A 15547-nucleotide genomic window follows, 5' to 3' on the forward strand; every position below is an offset into this window, starting at 1 on the left:
GCTAGTGCACATTTTCAGAAGTTAAAAAAAAAACCAAACCAACCAAAACAAATTGACAAAAAAAAAAAATCCCAGCCAAAACCAAAAACACCACCACCAGAAAAAAAAACACCTAACATATAAAAAGTCCAAACAAAATAAACAACTCCAAAAAACCAAAACTGAGTTTTGGATAAGCTCTGTTTGAGAGCTTATCCAAACATTTCTATATGTTGAACTCATGTAGAAAGATCAATAGCAAGACTTTCCATTCACCTAGTGTCTAAAAGAGGTACATGCCAATTCACAAAGCAATCAGGCAACTTAAAGAAAAAATAAAATTCAGTGAGGTTAGTAAACTGATAAATACTGCTTGTGACTGTCAATATTCCTGAACTATGTATGCTGAGAGAGTTTGATTACTGGGAGAAGTACTAGTATAATCTTTCCTTTTTTCACACTCTTTCTTAGGTATCTGATGGTGAACACTGATAGCGACAGACTACTCTGCTCAATACACATTCAGTCTGCTGCAACGTGGCTGTTCTTGCAGTGTGACCTGTTTTCACTCTTACTATGAATTATGCACATTTGGAAACACAACATTTGAAAAAAGCACAAAATTTCACTAGAAATGCCCTTGCAATCACTTGTCTGTGCTGTACTTGTGGTTTCTGATAAGCCATCTTAGTTTAAGTACATTTCATTAAAAGATTCACAGTTGTTGATCCAGACAACCTTGTATCTCCACGACACACAGACTAGAAGTGATCTGCTGAGTTTCTGCGCAAACTGGTTTTGCACCTTTAGCTCTGCACCTTCGCTCCCAGGCTGTGATGTCTCACGGCCACAATGCTCCTACATTACTGTGATTGCTGAAGGAAAGGTACAAACAGGCACACTGTCAGCGATGTCCATACGATAACATTTAACTTCTGCTAAAAGGGAATGTTTGAATTTAAATCACTAAAACACTTCAACAGCTAAATTCAGTGCATGAGTATGCTAAAGTTAAAAATTGTGACAACTGACTATTTAACTATGCTTTTTTCGTTTGTTTGTTTGTTTTGATCTAAGAGCAGCATTTCATATTTTAGAAAAGGTAGTTTTTTCTTGCATGGTAAGATCATCCACATAGAAGCAGATGCAGTTTTTCTGCTGAATCAGATCCTAATTCATATCACATTTATCCAGCAGAAATGTCCTAGTTTTGTTGTACTATGCTACTGTATATTAAAACAAAATTTTAATCTTTTCAGTACAACAGATTCCTTAAAAGACTCTCATAAGCAGGTTTGATCTTTATATTACGAATTTCATTTCATTGTAAGATCTTACATTTATATTACTACTTAACATGAACTCTCACTGAAATGTGACCTGAGAATTTATATCTGTATTTATTCATGCTAAGCTTTCCGCTTGACAACTACTGAAAGTGTAGTATACTCATTGCAGAAGTACTTCCTACTATTTTCAACAATGAAGGTCATACCAAGCTTCACATGAAAGGAAATGTAATGTTTCACATTTTTCAGTTGTAGCACACCTTTAAAATTCCTTATAATCATCTATAGTGGAGTGTTTCAGCAAATTGCTTTTTTTACCTAACTCCATTTTCTCCCTTTTAGGTCAGCAAAATAGTTTACTATATGGCACAGATAGAGGGAAAATTAACAAACATGCAGACTCAAAACTTCCTGAGCAATACAATTAAAACCAAACAAACCACTGAGGCTCAGGCCTGTCTGTGCCTGAGTTTCGTTCATGTATTCTTACCCATTAGCAAAATCTTACATTTTTGGATTATGCAAAGAAAGGATTCCAGAGATCTATAGGCTGTTGAGCTTCGTGATCATATTTAAGAATAACTGCACAGCTCTAATTCCACAATGAAAGATGTGATGGATTTTTAATTCCGTTTTATCTGCACACTAGTGCCTCAGTTCCTACAGCTGTCATCAGTACACACCAACCATAGGTACTCTGCTAATTTCTGCATTACACATTTGTACATTACACTTCCAAAGTTATTGGAAGCTTAGAACAATAGATATTGTTGCCATGGAAAGACAGCTTCTGAAAATTTGAGTGCATTTTTCTAGTTAAAAACATTGGTTGCTTTTCCTTTCTGTATTTTGAAATATGCAGATACCATTTGTGCTCTGTAAGTATGTTTCCAATGCTCTATTGTATAGAAAATATAATTTAAAACAATAACATCAACAATTTGTACATCAAAATGTATTTATAAGATTGTTCTTAAATAAAAAATCTACAGTTTTGGTAAACTAGTTACATGAAACACCAATTGAACATTCCTAGAATGTCTACATTTACAACAGTTTAACATACTTAAGATCAGTAGCTGGGTTGGGGGTTTTTGTGTGCATGTTGTTTGCTTGCCTTTTTTTTTTTTTAAGCTACAAATTTTAGCTACAAAATGGAGCGTTTTCTGAAGCAGTTACTCAATTTCTTGTGGTATTTCTCAGTAAAGCATATTTTACTTGAAAATAATGATTTCAGTTCCAAAGCACGTATAAGAACTTTCAAATGTTTGCTCTAAGTGGCAGCATCGCACACAACTGAAATTACAGTATTTTAGCACCCGTAGCAGGAAATCTGTTTAAAAAAAAAATTAAACACTATTCAAAAACTAATTCAGCTGCAATATGAGTTTTGTGTCTGCACAAGTCGTACACAATGTACTTTAAACCCCCATCCTTCCCATCTTCCCGAGGCTCAGCTTCACTGCTGAATTCTCTCCCTCCTCCACCCTGCAGTGCAGAGGGATGGGGAACAGGGGCTATGGTCAGTTCATCGCACAGTGGTCTCTGCCACTCTTCCTCCAAAGGGGGAGGACTGATCACATGCTTTCCCCGATCCATTGCAGGAATCCCTTCCAAGGGTGACAGTCCTCCATTAACTTCCCCAATATGAGCCCTTCCTCAGGCTGCAGTTCATCATGAACTGCTCCACTGTGGGTCCTTCACAGGGACACAAATCCTGCCAGCAAACCTGCTACAGTGTGGGCTCCTCTCATCATGGGGCCACAGGTCCTGCTCCAGTGTGGCCTTCCCACAGGGTCAAAGCCTCCTTTGGGCACTCACCAACTCCAGTGTGGGGTCTTCCCCAGGCTGCAGCTGGATCTCTGCTCCACCATGGACCTCCATGGACTGCAGGGGAACATCATGCCTCATCATGGTCTACACCAGGGGTTGCAGGGGAATCCCAGCCCCGGCACCTGGAGCAGCTTCTCCCTCTCCTTCTCCTCTGACATTAGTGTCTGAAGAGCTGTTTCTAACACATATTCTCACTCCGTTCTTCCCTGGCTGCAATTGCTCCTGTACAAATCTTCTTCCCCCTCTTCAATTTGTTGTCCCAGAAGCACTACCGCTGTCACTGATCGGCCCAGCCTCGGTCAGCAGTGGATCTGTCCCAGAGCTGGCTGGCACTGGCTCTGCTGGACATGGGGGAAGCTTCTGGCAGCTTCTCACAGAAACCACCCCCACTGCCCTCCTGCTACTGAAACTTTGCAATACAACCCAAATATGGTAGCGTTGCTGCTTGGATTTTAGCCTCAGCCTTGAACTTTCAGCAGGCAGAGATAATTTCCATCAGTAGGACACAGTCTCCTCATAGTTTTCAGAAAAAAAAAGTCCTTCCTGAATTTAGGGGCCCAGAACTGGACACAGGACTTGAGGTATGGCCTCACCAGTGTCCTCTATAGGGTGACTATCCTGCTGGGACTATCCCTCCTCCTACTGACCACACCATTTTTGATATAGGCCAGGATGCCTTCTTCTGGGCACAGCTGGCTCATGTTCAGCCGCTGTCAACCAGCACCCTCAGGTCCTTTTCTGTTGAGCACCTTTCCAGCCTCTCTTCCCCAAGCCTGTAGCTCTGCCCAGGGTTACTGTAAAGGCAGGACTCAGCACTCAGCCTGGAGGTTCATTATTAAATGAATCTCAGGCCATTGATCCAGCCTGTCTAGATCTCTCTGCAGGACCTTCCTACCCTCCTGCAGATCGACATTCCTGACCAATGTAGTGTCATCTGTAAACTTACTGAGGCTACACACTCAACGCCCTCGTCCAGATCATGGATAAGACCAGCTGCCAGCTGGATGTAACCCCACTCATCTCCACTCTCTGGGCCTAGCCACACAGCCAGTTTTTTACTCAGTGAGAAGAGCACCAGTCCAATCCATGAGCAGCCATTTCCTCCAGCAGAATTCTTTGGGAAATGGTGTCAACGGCTTCACTAAAGCCCAGGCAAACAACATCCAGTCCTTCCCTCATCCACTAAGTATGTCACCTTGTCAAAGAAGACCATGTGAGCTTAACAGGACTTGCCTTTTATAAACCTGTGTTGGCTGGGCCCAATCCCCTGATCGTCCTGCATGTGAATGCCATGTGATGACAATCAAGATGATTTGCTCCATGACCTTCCCCAACACTGAGGCCAGGTGACAGGCCTGTTGGTTTTCTGGATCTTCCTTCCAGCCTTCTTTGTAGATGGGTATCATGTTTACTTGTATTGGCTCTAGCTGGGATGGGTTCTTTTCCCCACTGCAGCTCTCACCTTTGCTGTGCATCGGTGACTGGTAAGGTGCTGATAACACACTGGTGCTTTGGCTACCTCTGAGCAGCCCTGGCCCAGCATCAGCAATGTCTCCCCAACATTCTGCACTCCCACAACCAGCAGGCTGGGGCTGGGCAAACGTGGGGAGGGGACATGAACAGGACAACTGACCCAAACTGACCAAAGGAATATTCCATACTATATGACGTCTGCTCCAATATAAAGCTAAAAGGCCACAGTCTGTCTGCCAGAAGTACAAGGTGGCAGTTCTGCTAATCCGCTCCCTCACTTCTCTGAGAACCAAAACCTCTATCATTTTGTAATCTCTGTGCCCAAGACAGACTACAACCATCACATCACCCAGCAGTCCTTATTTATACATAAACAAGTTCAGTGGGGTACCTGGACCCAAAAACCCCTGAAAGCCAAAAGTCTGCTCTTCCATAATCCTGGATAGTATCTCTGCTGACATTTTTTTCAGAGTGCCAAATATCTTAAACATAACAATTTCATAATCAACTGTGACCAAGACAGCTACCAGTCTTCACTTCACCCATAAGACCCTCTTTAGTTGCAAACAACAGACCTAGGAATGCACCTTTATCAAAAGCTACCTTCTATGTACTTCAGGACCTTGATAAGCTTTTGGAGTGTGCCCATGCAAACTTTCTGAATGACAGCAAAGACAAGTTCAGCATCCTGCACCTGGCCCAGGGCAATCCCCAGTCTAAGTACAGACTGGTGGATAAAGGGTCTGAGGCCAGAGGAGAAGGACTTGGGAGAAACTCGTGAATGAAAAATTAGACATGACCCAGCGATGTCCACTCAGCCCAGAAAGCCGAACGTGTCCTGGGCTGCATCCAAAGCAGCAGGGGCAGCAGGGTGAGGGAGAAGATTCTGCCCCTCTGCTCTGCGCTGGTGAGATCCCACTGCAATGCTGTGTCCAGCTCTGGGGTCCCCAGCATGACAAACACTTGCAACCTGTTAGAGAAGGTCCAGAGAAGGCAACAAAAATGATGAGAGGATGAGAATACCCCTCCTATGAGGAAAGACTGAGTATTGGGGTAGCTCAGCCTAGAGAAAAGATGACTCTGACAATACCTTATTGTGGGCTTTCAATACTTGCAGAGTAAAACACGGAGACTTTTTACCAAAACCTGTGACAGAAGAAGAAAATACAGATTAAACTGAAAGAGGGTAGCTTTAAACTGGATGTAAGGAAGACCTTTTTTCTATGGGAGTGGTGAGACAGGCAACTGGAGCAAGTTGCCTGAAGAAGTTGTGGATGCCCCATCCTTGGCAACATTCAAAGGCTGGATGGGGGCTTTGAGCAACCTGATCTAGGGAAAGATTTCCACACTCATGCCAGGAGGGGGGTAGTGGTGTTTTGTGTTTGGACTAGATGTTATTTCAGAGTCTCTTCTAATCCAAAACATGTTCTTTTTATCCATTTCCTAGACCTCTTCAGGTCTTATTCTAGGTGGCACAGACAGCATAGACTTTAATCCACTAGTAGATTTCAAATGTGTGCATTGAGGTCTCCTCTCTCCGTTGCTGTTATCAGGTCTATTAAAACGTGTAACAGTAACACCTCTTAACTAAGCAAACACAACTGTAAGTCAAGATAGCATTATGAGAATAATGTCTTCAAATTCCTTGCCATCCAAAATGACTAAATTTTTCATCACATCCTAAAACATTTAATCTAAGACTGTAGGAAAGGGGGGAAAACAACAAATTTTAAAAAACTATCTTTATTTTTTTTCTTACATTTAAACAGGGATGTATTTCAGTTTTAGACATCCAGCCATTGTTTACTTCATTACTTTAGACAGGAAGAAAAAGTATATAAATGCAAATCATATTGGCATACCTACATTAGTGCTGACTGCTTTACTAGAAGAAAACCTTCTTCCACATTAAAATCAAGCACTTGAAAAAACTGCTGAAAAGCAAGTGCCTAGCTACTAGTCATTTCAGCAAATAAACAGCTTTTATATATTCAACCATTTTAAGTCCATAATATTCACACCGTCTTGTTATGGAGTTCAGATCATACAAACACTGTAGAGATCAAAAACCTCCAAGAATGAAACTCATCAGGTCTGTGAGAAATACATATACCACATGTACAAGCAACAAATCTGGTAAAGTACTACAAAGAAGGATGTGTTTTCATAACAGAATAGACAAGTGACCTACTTCTCAGCTCAAACAAAAACAAAGAAGTAACTTCATGAGTTTGAAATAATCAGTAACACGCCCTGGTGGAGTGGAAACTTACGACCTGTTATACAGCATGTTTTTGTAGGCCAAGTTCAGGATTTCTAAAACAAAAACTTAAGATTGTGAACAGTAATAATGACAAAAATCAAAGTATACATATGAGCACATAATCCAAACAATAAAATACACTTTTGGCTCTTAATGAAAAATAAATTACAAAATACAATTAAAATCCTTGTAAATGCAATGATTAATTCAAAGATGTACCTTTGCTTTCACATACATTTTAAATGCAACCACAAAACAGATTAAAAAATAAGTATGCCAAAAGACATCTGTGGATAGAAAAAAACTGCTACTTAGCTCTAGAAGAATTATAAAAAACCAGAGATAATCTGTGTTTTGGTCAATAAATCTGTCTAGTCACTTCCATCTTCCACAGCCCTTCTTCAATACCTGGCAGTTAAACATGACAAAACCACAATTATGGCTTTAAAAGAAGCATGTATTTTCTGAAGAAGAAAATATGAAATGGGCTGTCTTGCCTATAGAACTGTTGGTTTGTTCATATTGCAAGCACTTCATTGTACTGTATAGAAGCACCTGACACATCCTTGCCATCCTATGATAATAGTACACTGCAAGACAAGAAAATTCCAGGAAAAAAAATTAAGGAAATTTTGGATGCTCTGGGCTAGTATGCAGTGAAGGGAGAAGTCTAATGCACTTCCACTGCATTTGTTTTCTAAACTAAAGAGCAAAATAATTAACTAATAGACCTCTAACTTTACATGGCATGTCCATATTTTCAAGTTAAAGATGCTGTCAATCATCAATTACCTTAGTGAACATACAGGCTTTAATACTTATTCCACTTTAACCAGATTCAGTATTTGCTCTGTAGAACTCTTCTGAAAGTAATTCAATCTTGTTATCATTACGAGAAGTCAAATTATACACACATTTGTATTCTTTGCACACTCTTATAATTTCTACTGTACTGCAATTTTCATTGTAGGCAAAATAAAAGCAGGTTTTCAAACCAAGAGGATACTGGAAACACTTTCCATTCATTAGTAGCACCAGCGTTTTGACAACCGTCAACAGTTAAACCAGCCTCCACCGTATCGCTAGACAGGGACAATTTGAGTATAGTAACAATTTGACTAACCAGTAATACTGAGGCAAAAGAAGAAAAACAACGCAAGTGTCATAAAATAAATCTTAAGATTTTATTATTTTGCAATATGGTTGTGTACCTGTATTTTTCTTCAGCATTTTTGAAGAAGATCGCTTTAGATACACTGCTACAAATCCAAGTAACTGATTTATGACATCCGTCTTCATCTAAGACACTGTTACTACTTCCCAGGAAAGAAGAAATACTTCTCAAGTTCAGTTTTGCTCAAGATACTGTTCATTTCTATCATTTCATTGGTCCGTATGTTGATGGTCAAAGAAGCACTACTATTTGACAATACCTTAAAGCTTTCAGAACAGATGAATTAAAAAAACAAAAGATGGATGCAGAAGAACCATATCAAAGCACAGAGGCATGATATTGTTTCTGAGGGAGTCCTTGGAAAATCGTGTTTATTACGGAGGTTTTTGCTTTGGGTTTTGTTGTTGGGTTTTTTTAAGATCACAAGACAACAGTTGAACAAATAAGCATTTTCCCATGTTCTGTTTGGTTCTAGTCATTTGTTGCGCTGAATGGTTTTCCTTTTCCTCCGCTTGAATAAGCAGCAGCACCTGCAAATGTGACATGAATTACATATGACATAGAAAGAAACTACAAAACTAAACTGTTTACTGTATGCCTCTCCTTTGAAGTATGTAGCTCAGGTATAGCCAGCACCACAAGGAACACATTTAAGCTCTATTGTAGGCAATTGATTTATTAGATAAAGAAACTGAAGTAGAGATATTTTTGACACATTTCACCTTTTTTTGGAAAAAGGTATCAAACTAAAAAAGCTTACAATACAAGTAGCTATTAAGTTCAGAGTATCGTTAAGAGTATCAAAAAGCACAGGTAATACAGGCCAACTTACAAAAGCAATTTTAAGAATAAAGAATATTCCATTACCTGAGTACTCGTTCATATTAACTGGCAATATGCCAAATAGAAACTTGTGCTTATGATTGTGTCACCTAAACTGTGCACTTAAGACACTATTGTTGCTAAGACAAGAAAACAATTTGAGATTCCTTTGTCAACCAGAACTTGGGAAAACTTTCTGCAAAGTTATTCCACAAGATATTTTAGAAGAAAATGTTCATGAACAATATAATTAATGTTCTGATTCAGTGCTGTGATAATACTACTACAGTGAAAAATCACAGCTTAAATATAAAGAACACTGATATTCTCTCTTCTGCCTTACTGCATACTACATGAATGAAACTGAAACTGGCAAATACTGTGAATTTAACTTAGCAAATAAGAGATAATCTGAAAGTACATGAAAGCACACTACAAAATGAAAAAGAGTTGTATGGAGATAGATATAGATAATATAGAGGAGGACTGCAGAAGTCCTGCAGAAAGTACTTTGGAAAATAAACTAAACAGGAAAGCAACAAGTAACACCAAAAAAATTTAATTCATTTAAATTGTACTGTTGGGTTTATTTTAAGCAACTGCCAGATCCTGAACACCACCTTTAAAAATAAAGCTTCACAGTAAAGTGTTCACAGTGTGTGTGATCAAAATTGAACATGCAAGCTGTCTACTTTAACAGAGCTTGCCCCATGGAGTTCTGTGGTTTGGTTACTGAATTCTCACTTGCAGCGCTGTACACTGAAGAGTCTTAAACTATGAAGTACAACAGTAATGAAAATATAAATGTACTGGATCAATAGCCTTGATCAGTAAATCCTTAAGTTCACCAAGCATTTTATATCACTAAAATTCAGAAGGAATCCAGATAATTTAGTTTGGAATACGGGAAATGGGGAAAGAATTTAAAACTCAGGGAGAATAAGGGGCTAAAAATAAGGTTCTACAGGGGGTGAGAACAACATCCAAAGTAAGGGGAGACAGAAGTTACCTTCTCAAAATATCCAAGGCACTCTGTCGCTCAGTCACTGAAAAAGTAGCAGTGGGCAGAGGCAGACCAGAACTGCTCTGAGAGTTACATAACTTTCAGTAGAAAAAAACATTGGTTATTGATGAAGAGGAAGCCCAGAATTAAAATTCAGTAGGGGAAACTACATAGGTAAGTATTTTTACAGCTAGCAGAAGTATCATACTGTATTCACTAAATTAAAAGTACTTTTTAAAGAAGAGACATAATTGGTTTCAAAGGGTAGTAGCCACTGACTGTAACTGAAATTCCCCCGTAACTACTAACCCTTTTTTTTTTTAGCATTTGCCTATAATCACTAACATCCATTATCACTTAAGCTTTGACTTTCCTTGCAGTTGTATGAACTCGAATTTAGTTTTATTCTTCTTTCACCCCAAGTATTTTATGTACATATATGCCACATATCAAAGCAAAGGATTTTACAGTGCTCCTCCCTTTCAATATGAATTATCCTATAATCCTGTAGATGAGGAAATCCTACCCTCAACTGCGATGGTAAATCACTCGTACACTTGTTTGAGATTAGCAGGCCTCAGGTAAAGCCCACAGAAAAGTTTTGTCTTGATTCATCATATTAGCATATACAGAACCCTGGTTACATAAGTAACTGTAGAAAGATGGAAGTACAGCAGACAGTTAATTTATATTCTAGAACAGCTATCTAGAATTTTAACTCTTTACTCTTTAAATAAATTTTAAATGGAGCACAACCCAAGTAGATCAGACTTCTTAAATGCTTAGGACTACTTGGATCCACCGCAATTCAAGGACACTTTAGGTTTTCTTGCTTTCCTTATCAGAAAATTTTAACTCATCCTTGCTGCAAATATCATACTGTCCTTTATTCCTTCTGCATAGCCTATTTAGTTTGCTATTTCACTGTCAATCAGAGAAAAAGGCACTATGCAATGGTGAATTCAAGAGTTCTATTTTTAACCAACATAAAGCACTACTTTTTTAATCCTCTGGTCTTCTGGAGTTTGCATAATACTACTATGAGTATAATTTCTATTAACAGTTGTTTTGTTTGGTTTCTTTTAATTATAAAAACTATTTAGCTGTATTTCAATTCAAGGAAAAATCACTAAATGCTGAAAATTTTTGTTTGATGTGGGAAAATAAGCATTTTATTAATAGATAACATACCTAAAAAGCACTAAAGGAATGCAAATTCCTAATGAATTGTAAACCACAGGACTGTCTTGGAAATTTGGACTAAAGTACACTGAAACACTGTGTATGTTTAAATCTAGAAGTGCTAGACTTCAACTTGGCTTCAAAGGCCAAATAAATGTAGTTTTAAAATATATGCACCTTTACATGGGATTAAGACAGATCAGACTGTATTGCCTGACTATAAATTTTATGAAAGAAACCCTGAATGAGAGATCCATAGTGCAGAATCTCTCAACTAGTATAATTCGTAACAGAAATGTAGACTTGTTCTTAAGAATATCGTCACTAGAGGGTGTTGTTGTCACTTATACATAATACAGATATTACACTGCTTAGAGCCACATTTAAAGTTATAGATAGGTGCATTATTAAGGACTATTAAACCACAAACTTATTATAATATTCAATATGCATGCAAAAATACAGAAGAGATATGCTTTAAAAATTTCTACTTCTAGGAAAGGATTTTCTTTTTAATAAAGCATTTAATGACTGCTAACCTTTATCTGTAGTTTATGTAACATTTCTAGAGCAGGCAGTATAATAGCAATCTATAAAAATAAAAAACCACTGCACTTTTCCTGTACAATCCAAAGTGACCTTTGAGATATTATCTAAGGTAGCAATCTCAGCATTACAGTTTCAAACATTTCTTGTCCTTGAAACATTATCATACTTTTTTTTCCTATTTAATACCCTTCCTTCTACCATTTGAGCAGTCCCTTGGGCCAACATGCTAAAGCAACTTAATTTGTCATTTGTATTTAGATAGCTGTGCTTTTATATTTGCCATTGAGCATGTGGCAGGCACTTTAGTGCAGGATTAATAACAAGTGTTTGAAGTGGCAAAAAAGATGGAAGATGCAAAAAGGACAGATCATATAATCATTTCCTACTTGCCCTTCTTTGCCATCCCACAGAAGAGCCTTTTGGTTACCCAGATCACACATGCTTCATAGAAGCAACTGTTCTGATGGCTAGCAAACTACAGTAAAGACAGGTTAATTGCTCACTGATAAATGGAAGACCATCTGTAGAAGATCATGGAGAGATCTGTAGAACCCCAAGTGTCGGGGCAGCACAGTGATCAGGTTAGTTTTCTCCTTGCTTTACAACTTCAGTAAGTAACAACTGAAATAGGGCAGGTAGCTACTTTTCTAAAAACCCAAACCAACAAAAACAACCAAACCAACAACCCCCTCCGCCCCCAACACTCACAAAACAAACCCACCAAAATGCCCAAAACACAACACCCACTGCTAAGTCACACTAACTGCACAGCCACCATGAAAATGACATGGCATAAGATTTAGAATAAATACTGCACATGAGTACATAAATATTTATTGAACAATGAAATGTTTGGTTAAATGTTGGTTAAATGTCCCAAAACAATAAAATTCTTACTGAAGAAAAAAAACCTAAACTTATCCTTTCTGATCTACAGCATTTCAGTGAAATGGTAGCAGAAGCTCTAATATTCAGCTAAATTACATTTGTGTTCATAGTTAAAATCACACATAATGGGGGCAATCCCATATGAGGGACACCCTTTTTTGAATCTTTTAAATAAAGATATAGTCATGCTAAGTTTCTAAACATAAGAAGACCTCTAGAACAAAGAATGAAGCATTTCTAAAAAAGATTCACATTTGTCTCCCCAGAGTATGAGGAAATGTTACACACAGAAGATATGAGCAAGGTTAGCTTTGTTCATACTTTCAGGTGGAGAAAAGATTACGAAAGAGGTACAAAGTGAGAGTCTTTTGAGAAAACAGTATCTCCTTAAAACCAAAAATACCCCTGTCACAGACATGAAGGATACTAGAAATCCCATTCCCTTACACTATTCTGCAGCATAAAACCTATGAACGAAATTTGAAATGTCTCACAACTTTTGATACTAAGCTTGTAATTATCATATTAAAATGTAAAATTATCTAAATCTCCTAAAGTGTTGTTTCTGAAAAAGTATGTGTACCTATGCATTGATGTTTGACAGGAAAGCTGGAGAGGAGGTGTGGGTGACTGGGAATGAATGCATGTTAATTACGGCCAAACAACTTCTACCCCTAGAAAAGCCTCCAGTGATTGAGGAAACTGCAGTTTAAACAGACAGTGCTGAAACACTAATTTGAGTGTTTCATACTCAAAAAAAAAAGAAAATTAAACTAAAGAGTAGGACACTGAGACTAGTTATTTTGTCTGTAACAAAACCAGTTAAGAGTAGGCCAGAAAGGTCAAGGATAGCATATTTGTCCATTATGTACTCACATCAGAAGGAGTGAACTTCTATATTTCTAAAGCAGCTGAGCATCTTGGCTCCTGAGAAGTCTCTTAACTTTCTGCAGGTAACTAAGTAAAGTAGGTAACTAAAAATGGGTTTAATTGTGCTAAGCACTGCCCGAAGTGGAAAAAATTTGATCTTTTTCTGTGTGCACATGAGCATAAGGGAAGTTATCAATGTGCTTATCTGAAGAGAGGGGACAGGGAATTTACATATGGGCAGCCTATCAACATCCTTGTGCTTTGGGATTTTTTTTGTTTCAAACATATACATATAAGAAAATTTGTATTTTAATAAGAAAATAATGTATTTATAAAAGAAAATGTATTCTTGACAGTAAAATACTACAGTACTCTACAAAGATGGCAGCAAAGAATTTAGTTCTTCTCAGTGCTCACAGAAAACCAGTGCAAAAACATGGCCCTACAGACACCTCCATTCAAAATTATTAATTACACATGCAAATGAAGCTTAACTACCAAAATAAGAATCTGTAAAACAATTGCGTCAAGAAAAAAATTGCACTTTGAAAAGCTTCCCTTTTCGTAAAAGTTAGGAAAATGGGTCATAGAAAACTTGCTGCTACTGAATTGTTCTGCTACTAATGTATCCTTCATACTTGTGTGCCTCTATATTACAGTAAACTAGGTCCATATCCTTGTAAAATCCTATTTCAAGCACTATCATAAAATAAAACATGTTGGAATTCATACTGCCTTTAGCTATCAAGAATACTTTTCTGTACGATTTTGCAAGTCTGAGTTTACTACTCAAATATATAAACATTAGTTGTCCATCCCATGTTAACAGACCTTAGTATTTTTCCCTTTCATTACACTGTAACATTAAGGAACCCTGAAGTTATGTTTTAGTGATTAGTTAAAAGGTTGTCACACAACAATATGCTGGTAAATACTTTGTTTGCAGAGATAACTGGCAAAGTGCAAACATTTGCACTTATTCATGTGAGTTATTTTCTAGATGTTAATACACTAGCTGAATGCTACAATATCTGAAAAGAATGCTTTCCCCTTTCAAACAGAATAGAAAGTAAGAAAAAATATTCTAGTACCCATTAAAAAGGTTGACATAAAGTACATCGCAGACTACAGAACTTAAAAGCAAGCAGGATATGAAGCAGGCAGAATAGCTCCTGAAGGTGGCTTTTTCTAAAAACAGTTAATTGTTTCACAGAATTGAAATGTATTTTGTCGTTTCTAAACAGACATTTTATTTTTAAGTTCTCTGAAATTAGTTTTAAACCCAATAACAAGAACAAAGCTCCTGGGGCTATTTCTGCCTGCCTGTGCTGTATAACTCACCACATGTTCAACACTTTCTGGCAGCTATACAGAAAGAGAGTAAGGGAAAAAAGAGAATCAGAATACCACATAAAGGAAAAATTTTACATCTTTCACACATGGCTTTTGGTAGTCAGAACACTATTTTAAAATAAGTATTTCAAAATTAGTTGGAATATCAAAAATGCATGCACTTCTCTAGCCAGCATAGCAAGATATGTCATTGAAGACTTAGCCGAAAAAAGCACAAGCTATAGGAATTCTACTATTTAAAAACTTAAAGGCAAAATTAAGTATAGCACTATAGTTTTTCCCCTCACCAATGGCTATTCAATTCAGATAATATTTTCTGAAAACCTATATGAGAAAAATATTGAAGCAGCCGAGCACACAAGATCCAAAGGATATAAAAAGAAGGACATACTTTGTTTCATCCATTACTTCTACTTCTGCAGGAGCTGTGATGGGTGCATTTGAACGGCCTGCGGTTGGGTCATCTGTGTTCAGTTCTCCATTTGTTGAGCTTACTACCTGAAATCACAAGAAAAACCTGAAATTATGCCAGTGCCAGACATACATTTGTTAATTCCTGAGGTTACAATACCTCTTAAAAAACCCAGTAATTTTTGTTATTTCCATAGTTATTTTTATTCCAGTAACAGTACCTTTTCCAGATTTTATTCTGGCATCTCTGTGCTCTTGTAATTTTCCTTTCATATCTATTAATGGAACTGTCATCTACATGACAGACTCAAGGTGAGTGGAAGAAGCAAAGCAACTCTGTGGATCAGATTTATTTATCTCCCCCACATCTCTTCAGAGCCTTAAGGGAAGGCACTAAGCACTTTTCTGATACCAATTCAGTCTATCTCTACACCTTCAGTGTATTTATGCTCCTTAGC

The 15547-nt window shown here is 37.7% G+C and overlaps 1 protein-coding gene across 8 annotated transcripts in view; it reads right to left on the bottom strand.

The window, feature by feature from the left end:
• Positions 1–7997: 7997 nt before the first annotated feature.
• Positions 7998–15547, bottom strand: part of CSNK1G3 (casein kinase 1 gamma 3) — an 83872-nt gene continuing 76322 nt past the window's right edge. For 5 of the 8 annotated variants that reach the window (XM_039567041.1, XM_039567040.1, XM_019286900.2 and 2 more), the window contains 4 exons: positions 15070–15176; positions 14667–14690; positions 9843–9934; positions 7998–8541 (listed from right to left, as the gene is read on the bottom strand). In XM_039567041.1, coding sequence (XP_039422975.1) covers positions 9877–9934; positions 14667–14690; positions 15070–15176 — 189 coding nt within the window. In that variant the 3' untranslated portion in view covers positions 7998–8541; positions 9843–9876. The remainder of the gene's footprint in view (positions 8542–9842; positions 9935–14666; positions 14691–15069; positions 15177–15547) is intronic. The other 3 variants (XM_039567043.1, XM_039567042.1, XM_039567044.1) reach the window with 3 other exon arrangements.

The sequence above is a fragment of the Corvus cornix genome, chromosome Z, assembly GCF_000738735.6.
Source record: "Corvus cornix cornix isolate S_Up_H32 chromosome Z, ASM73873v5, whole genome shotgun sequence".
NCBI classification, from domain to species: Eukaryota; Metazoa; Chordata; class Aves; order Passeriformes; family Corvidae; genus Corvus; species Corvus cornix.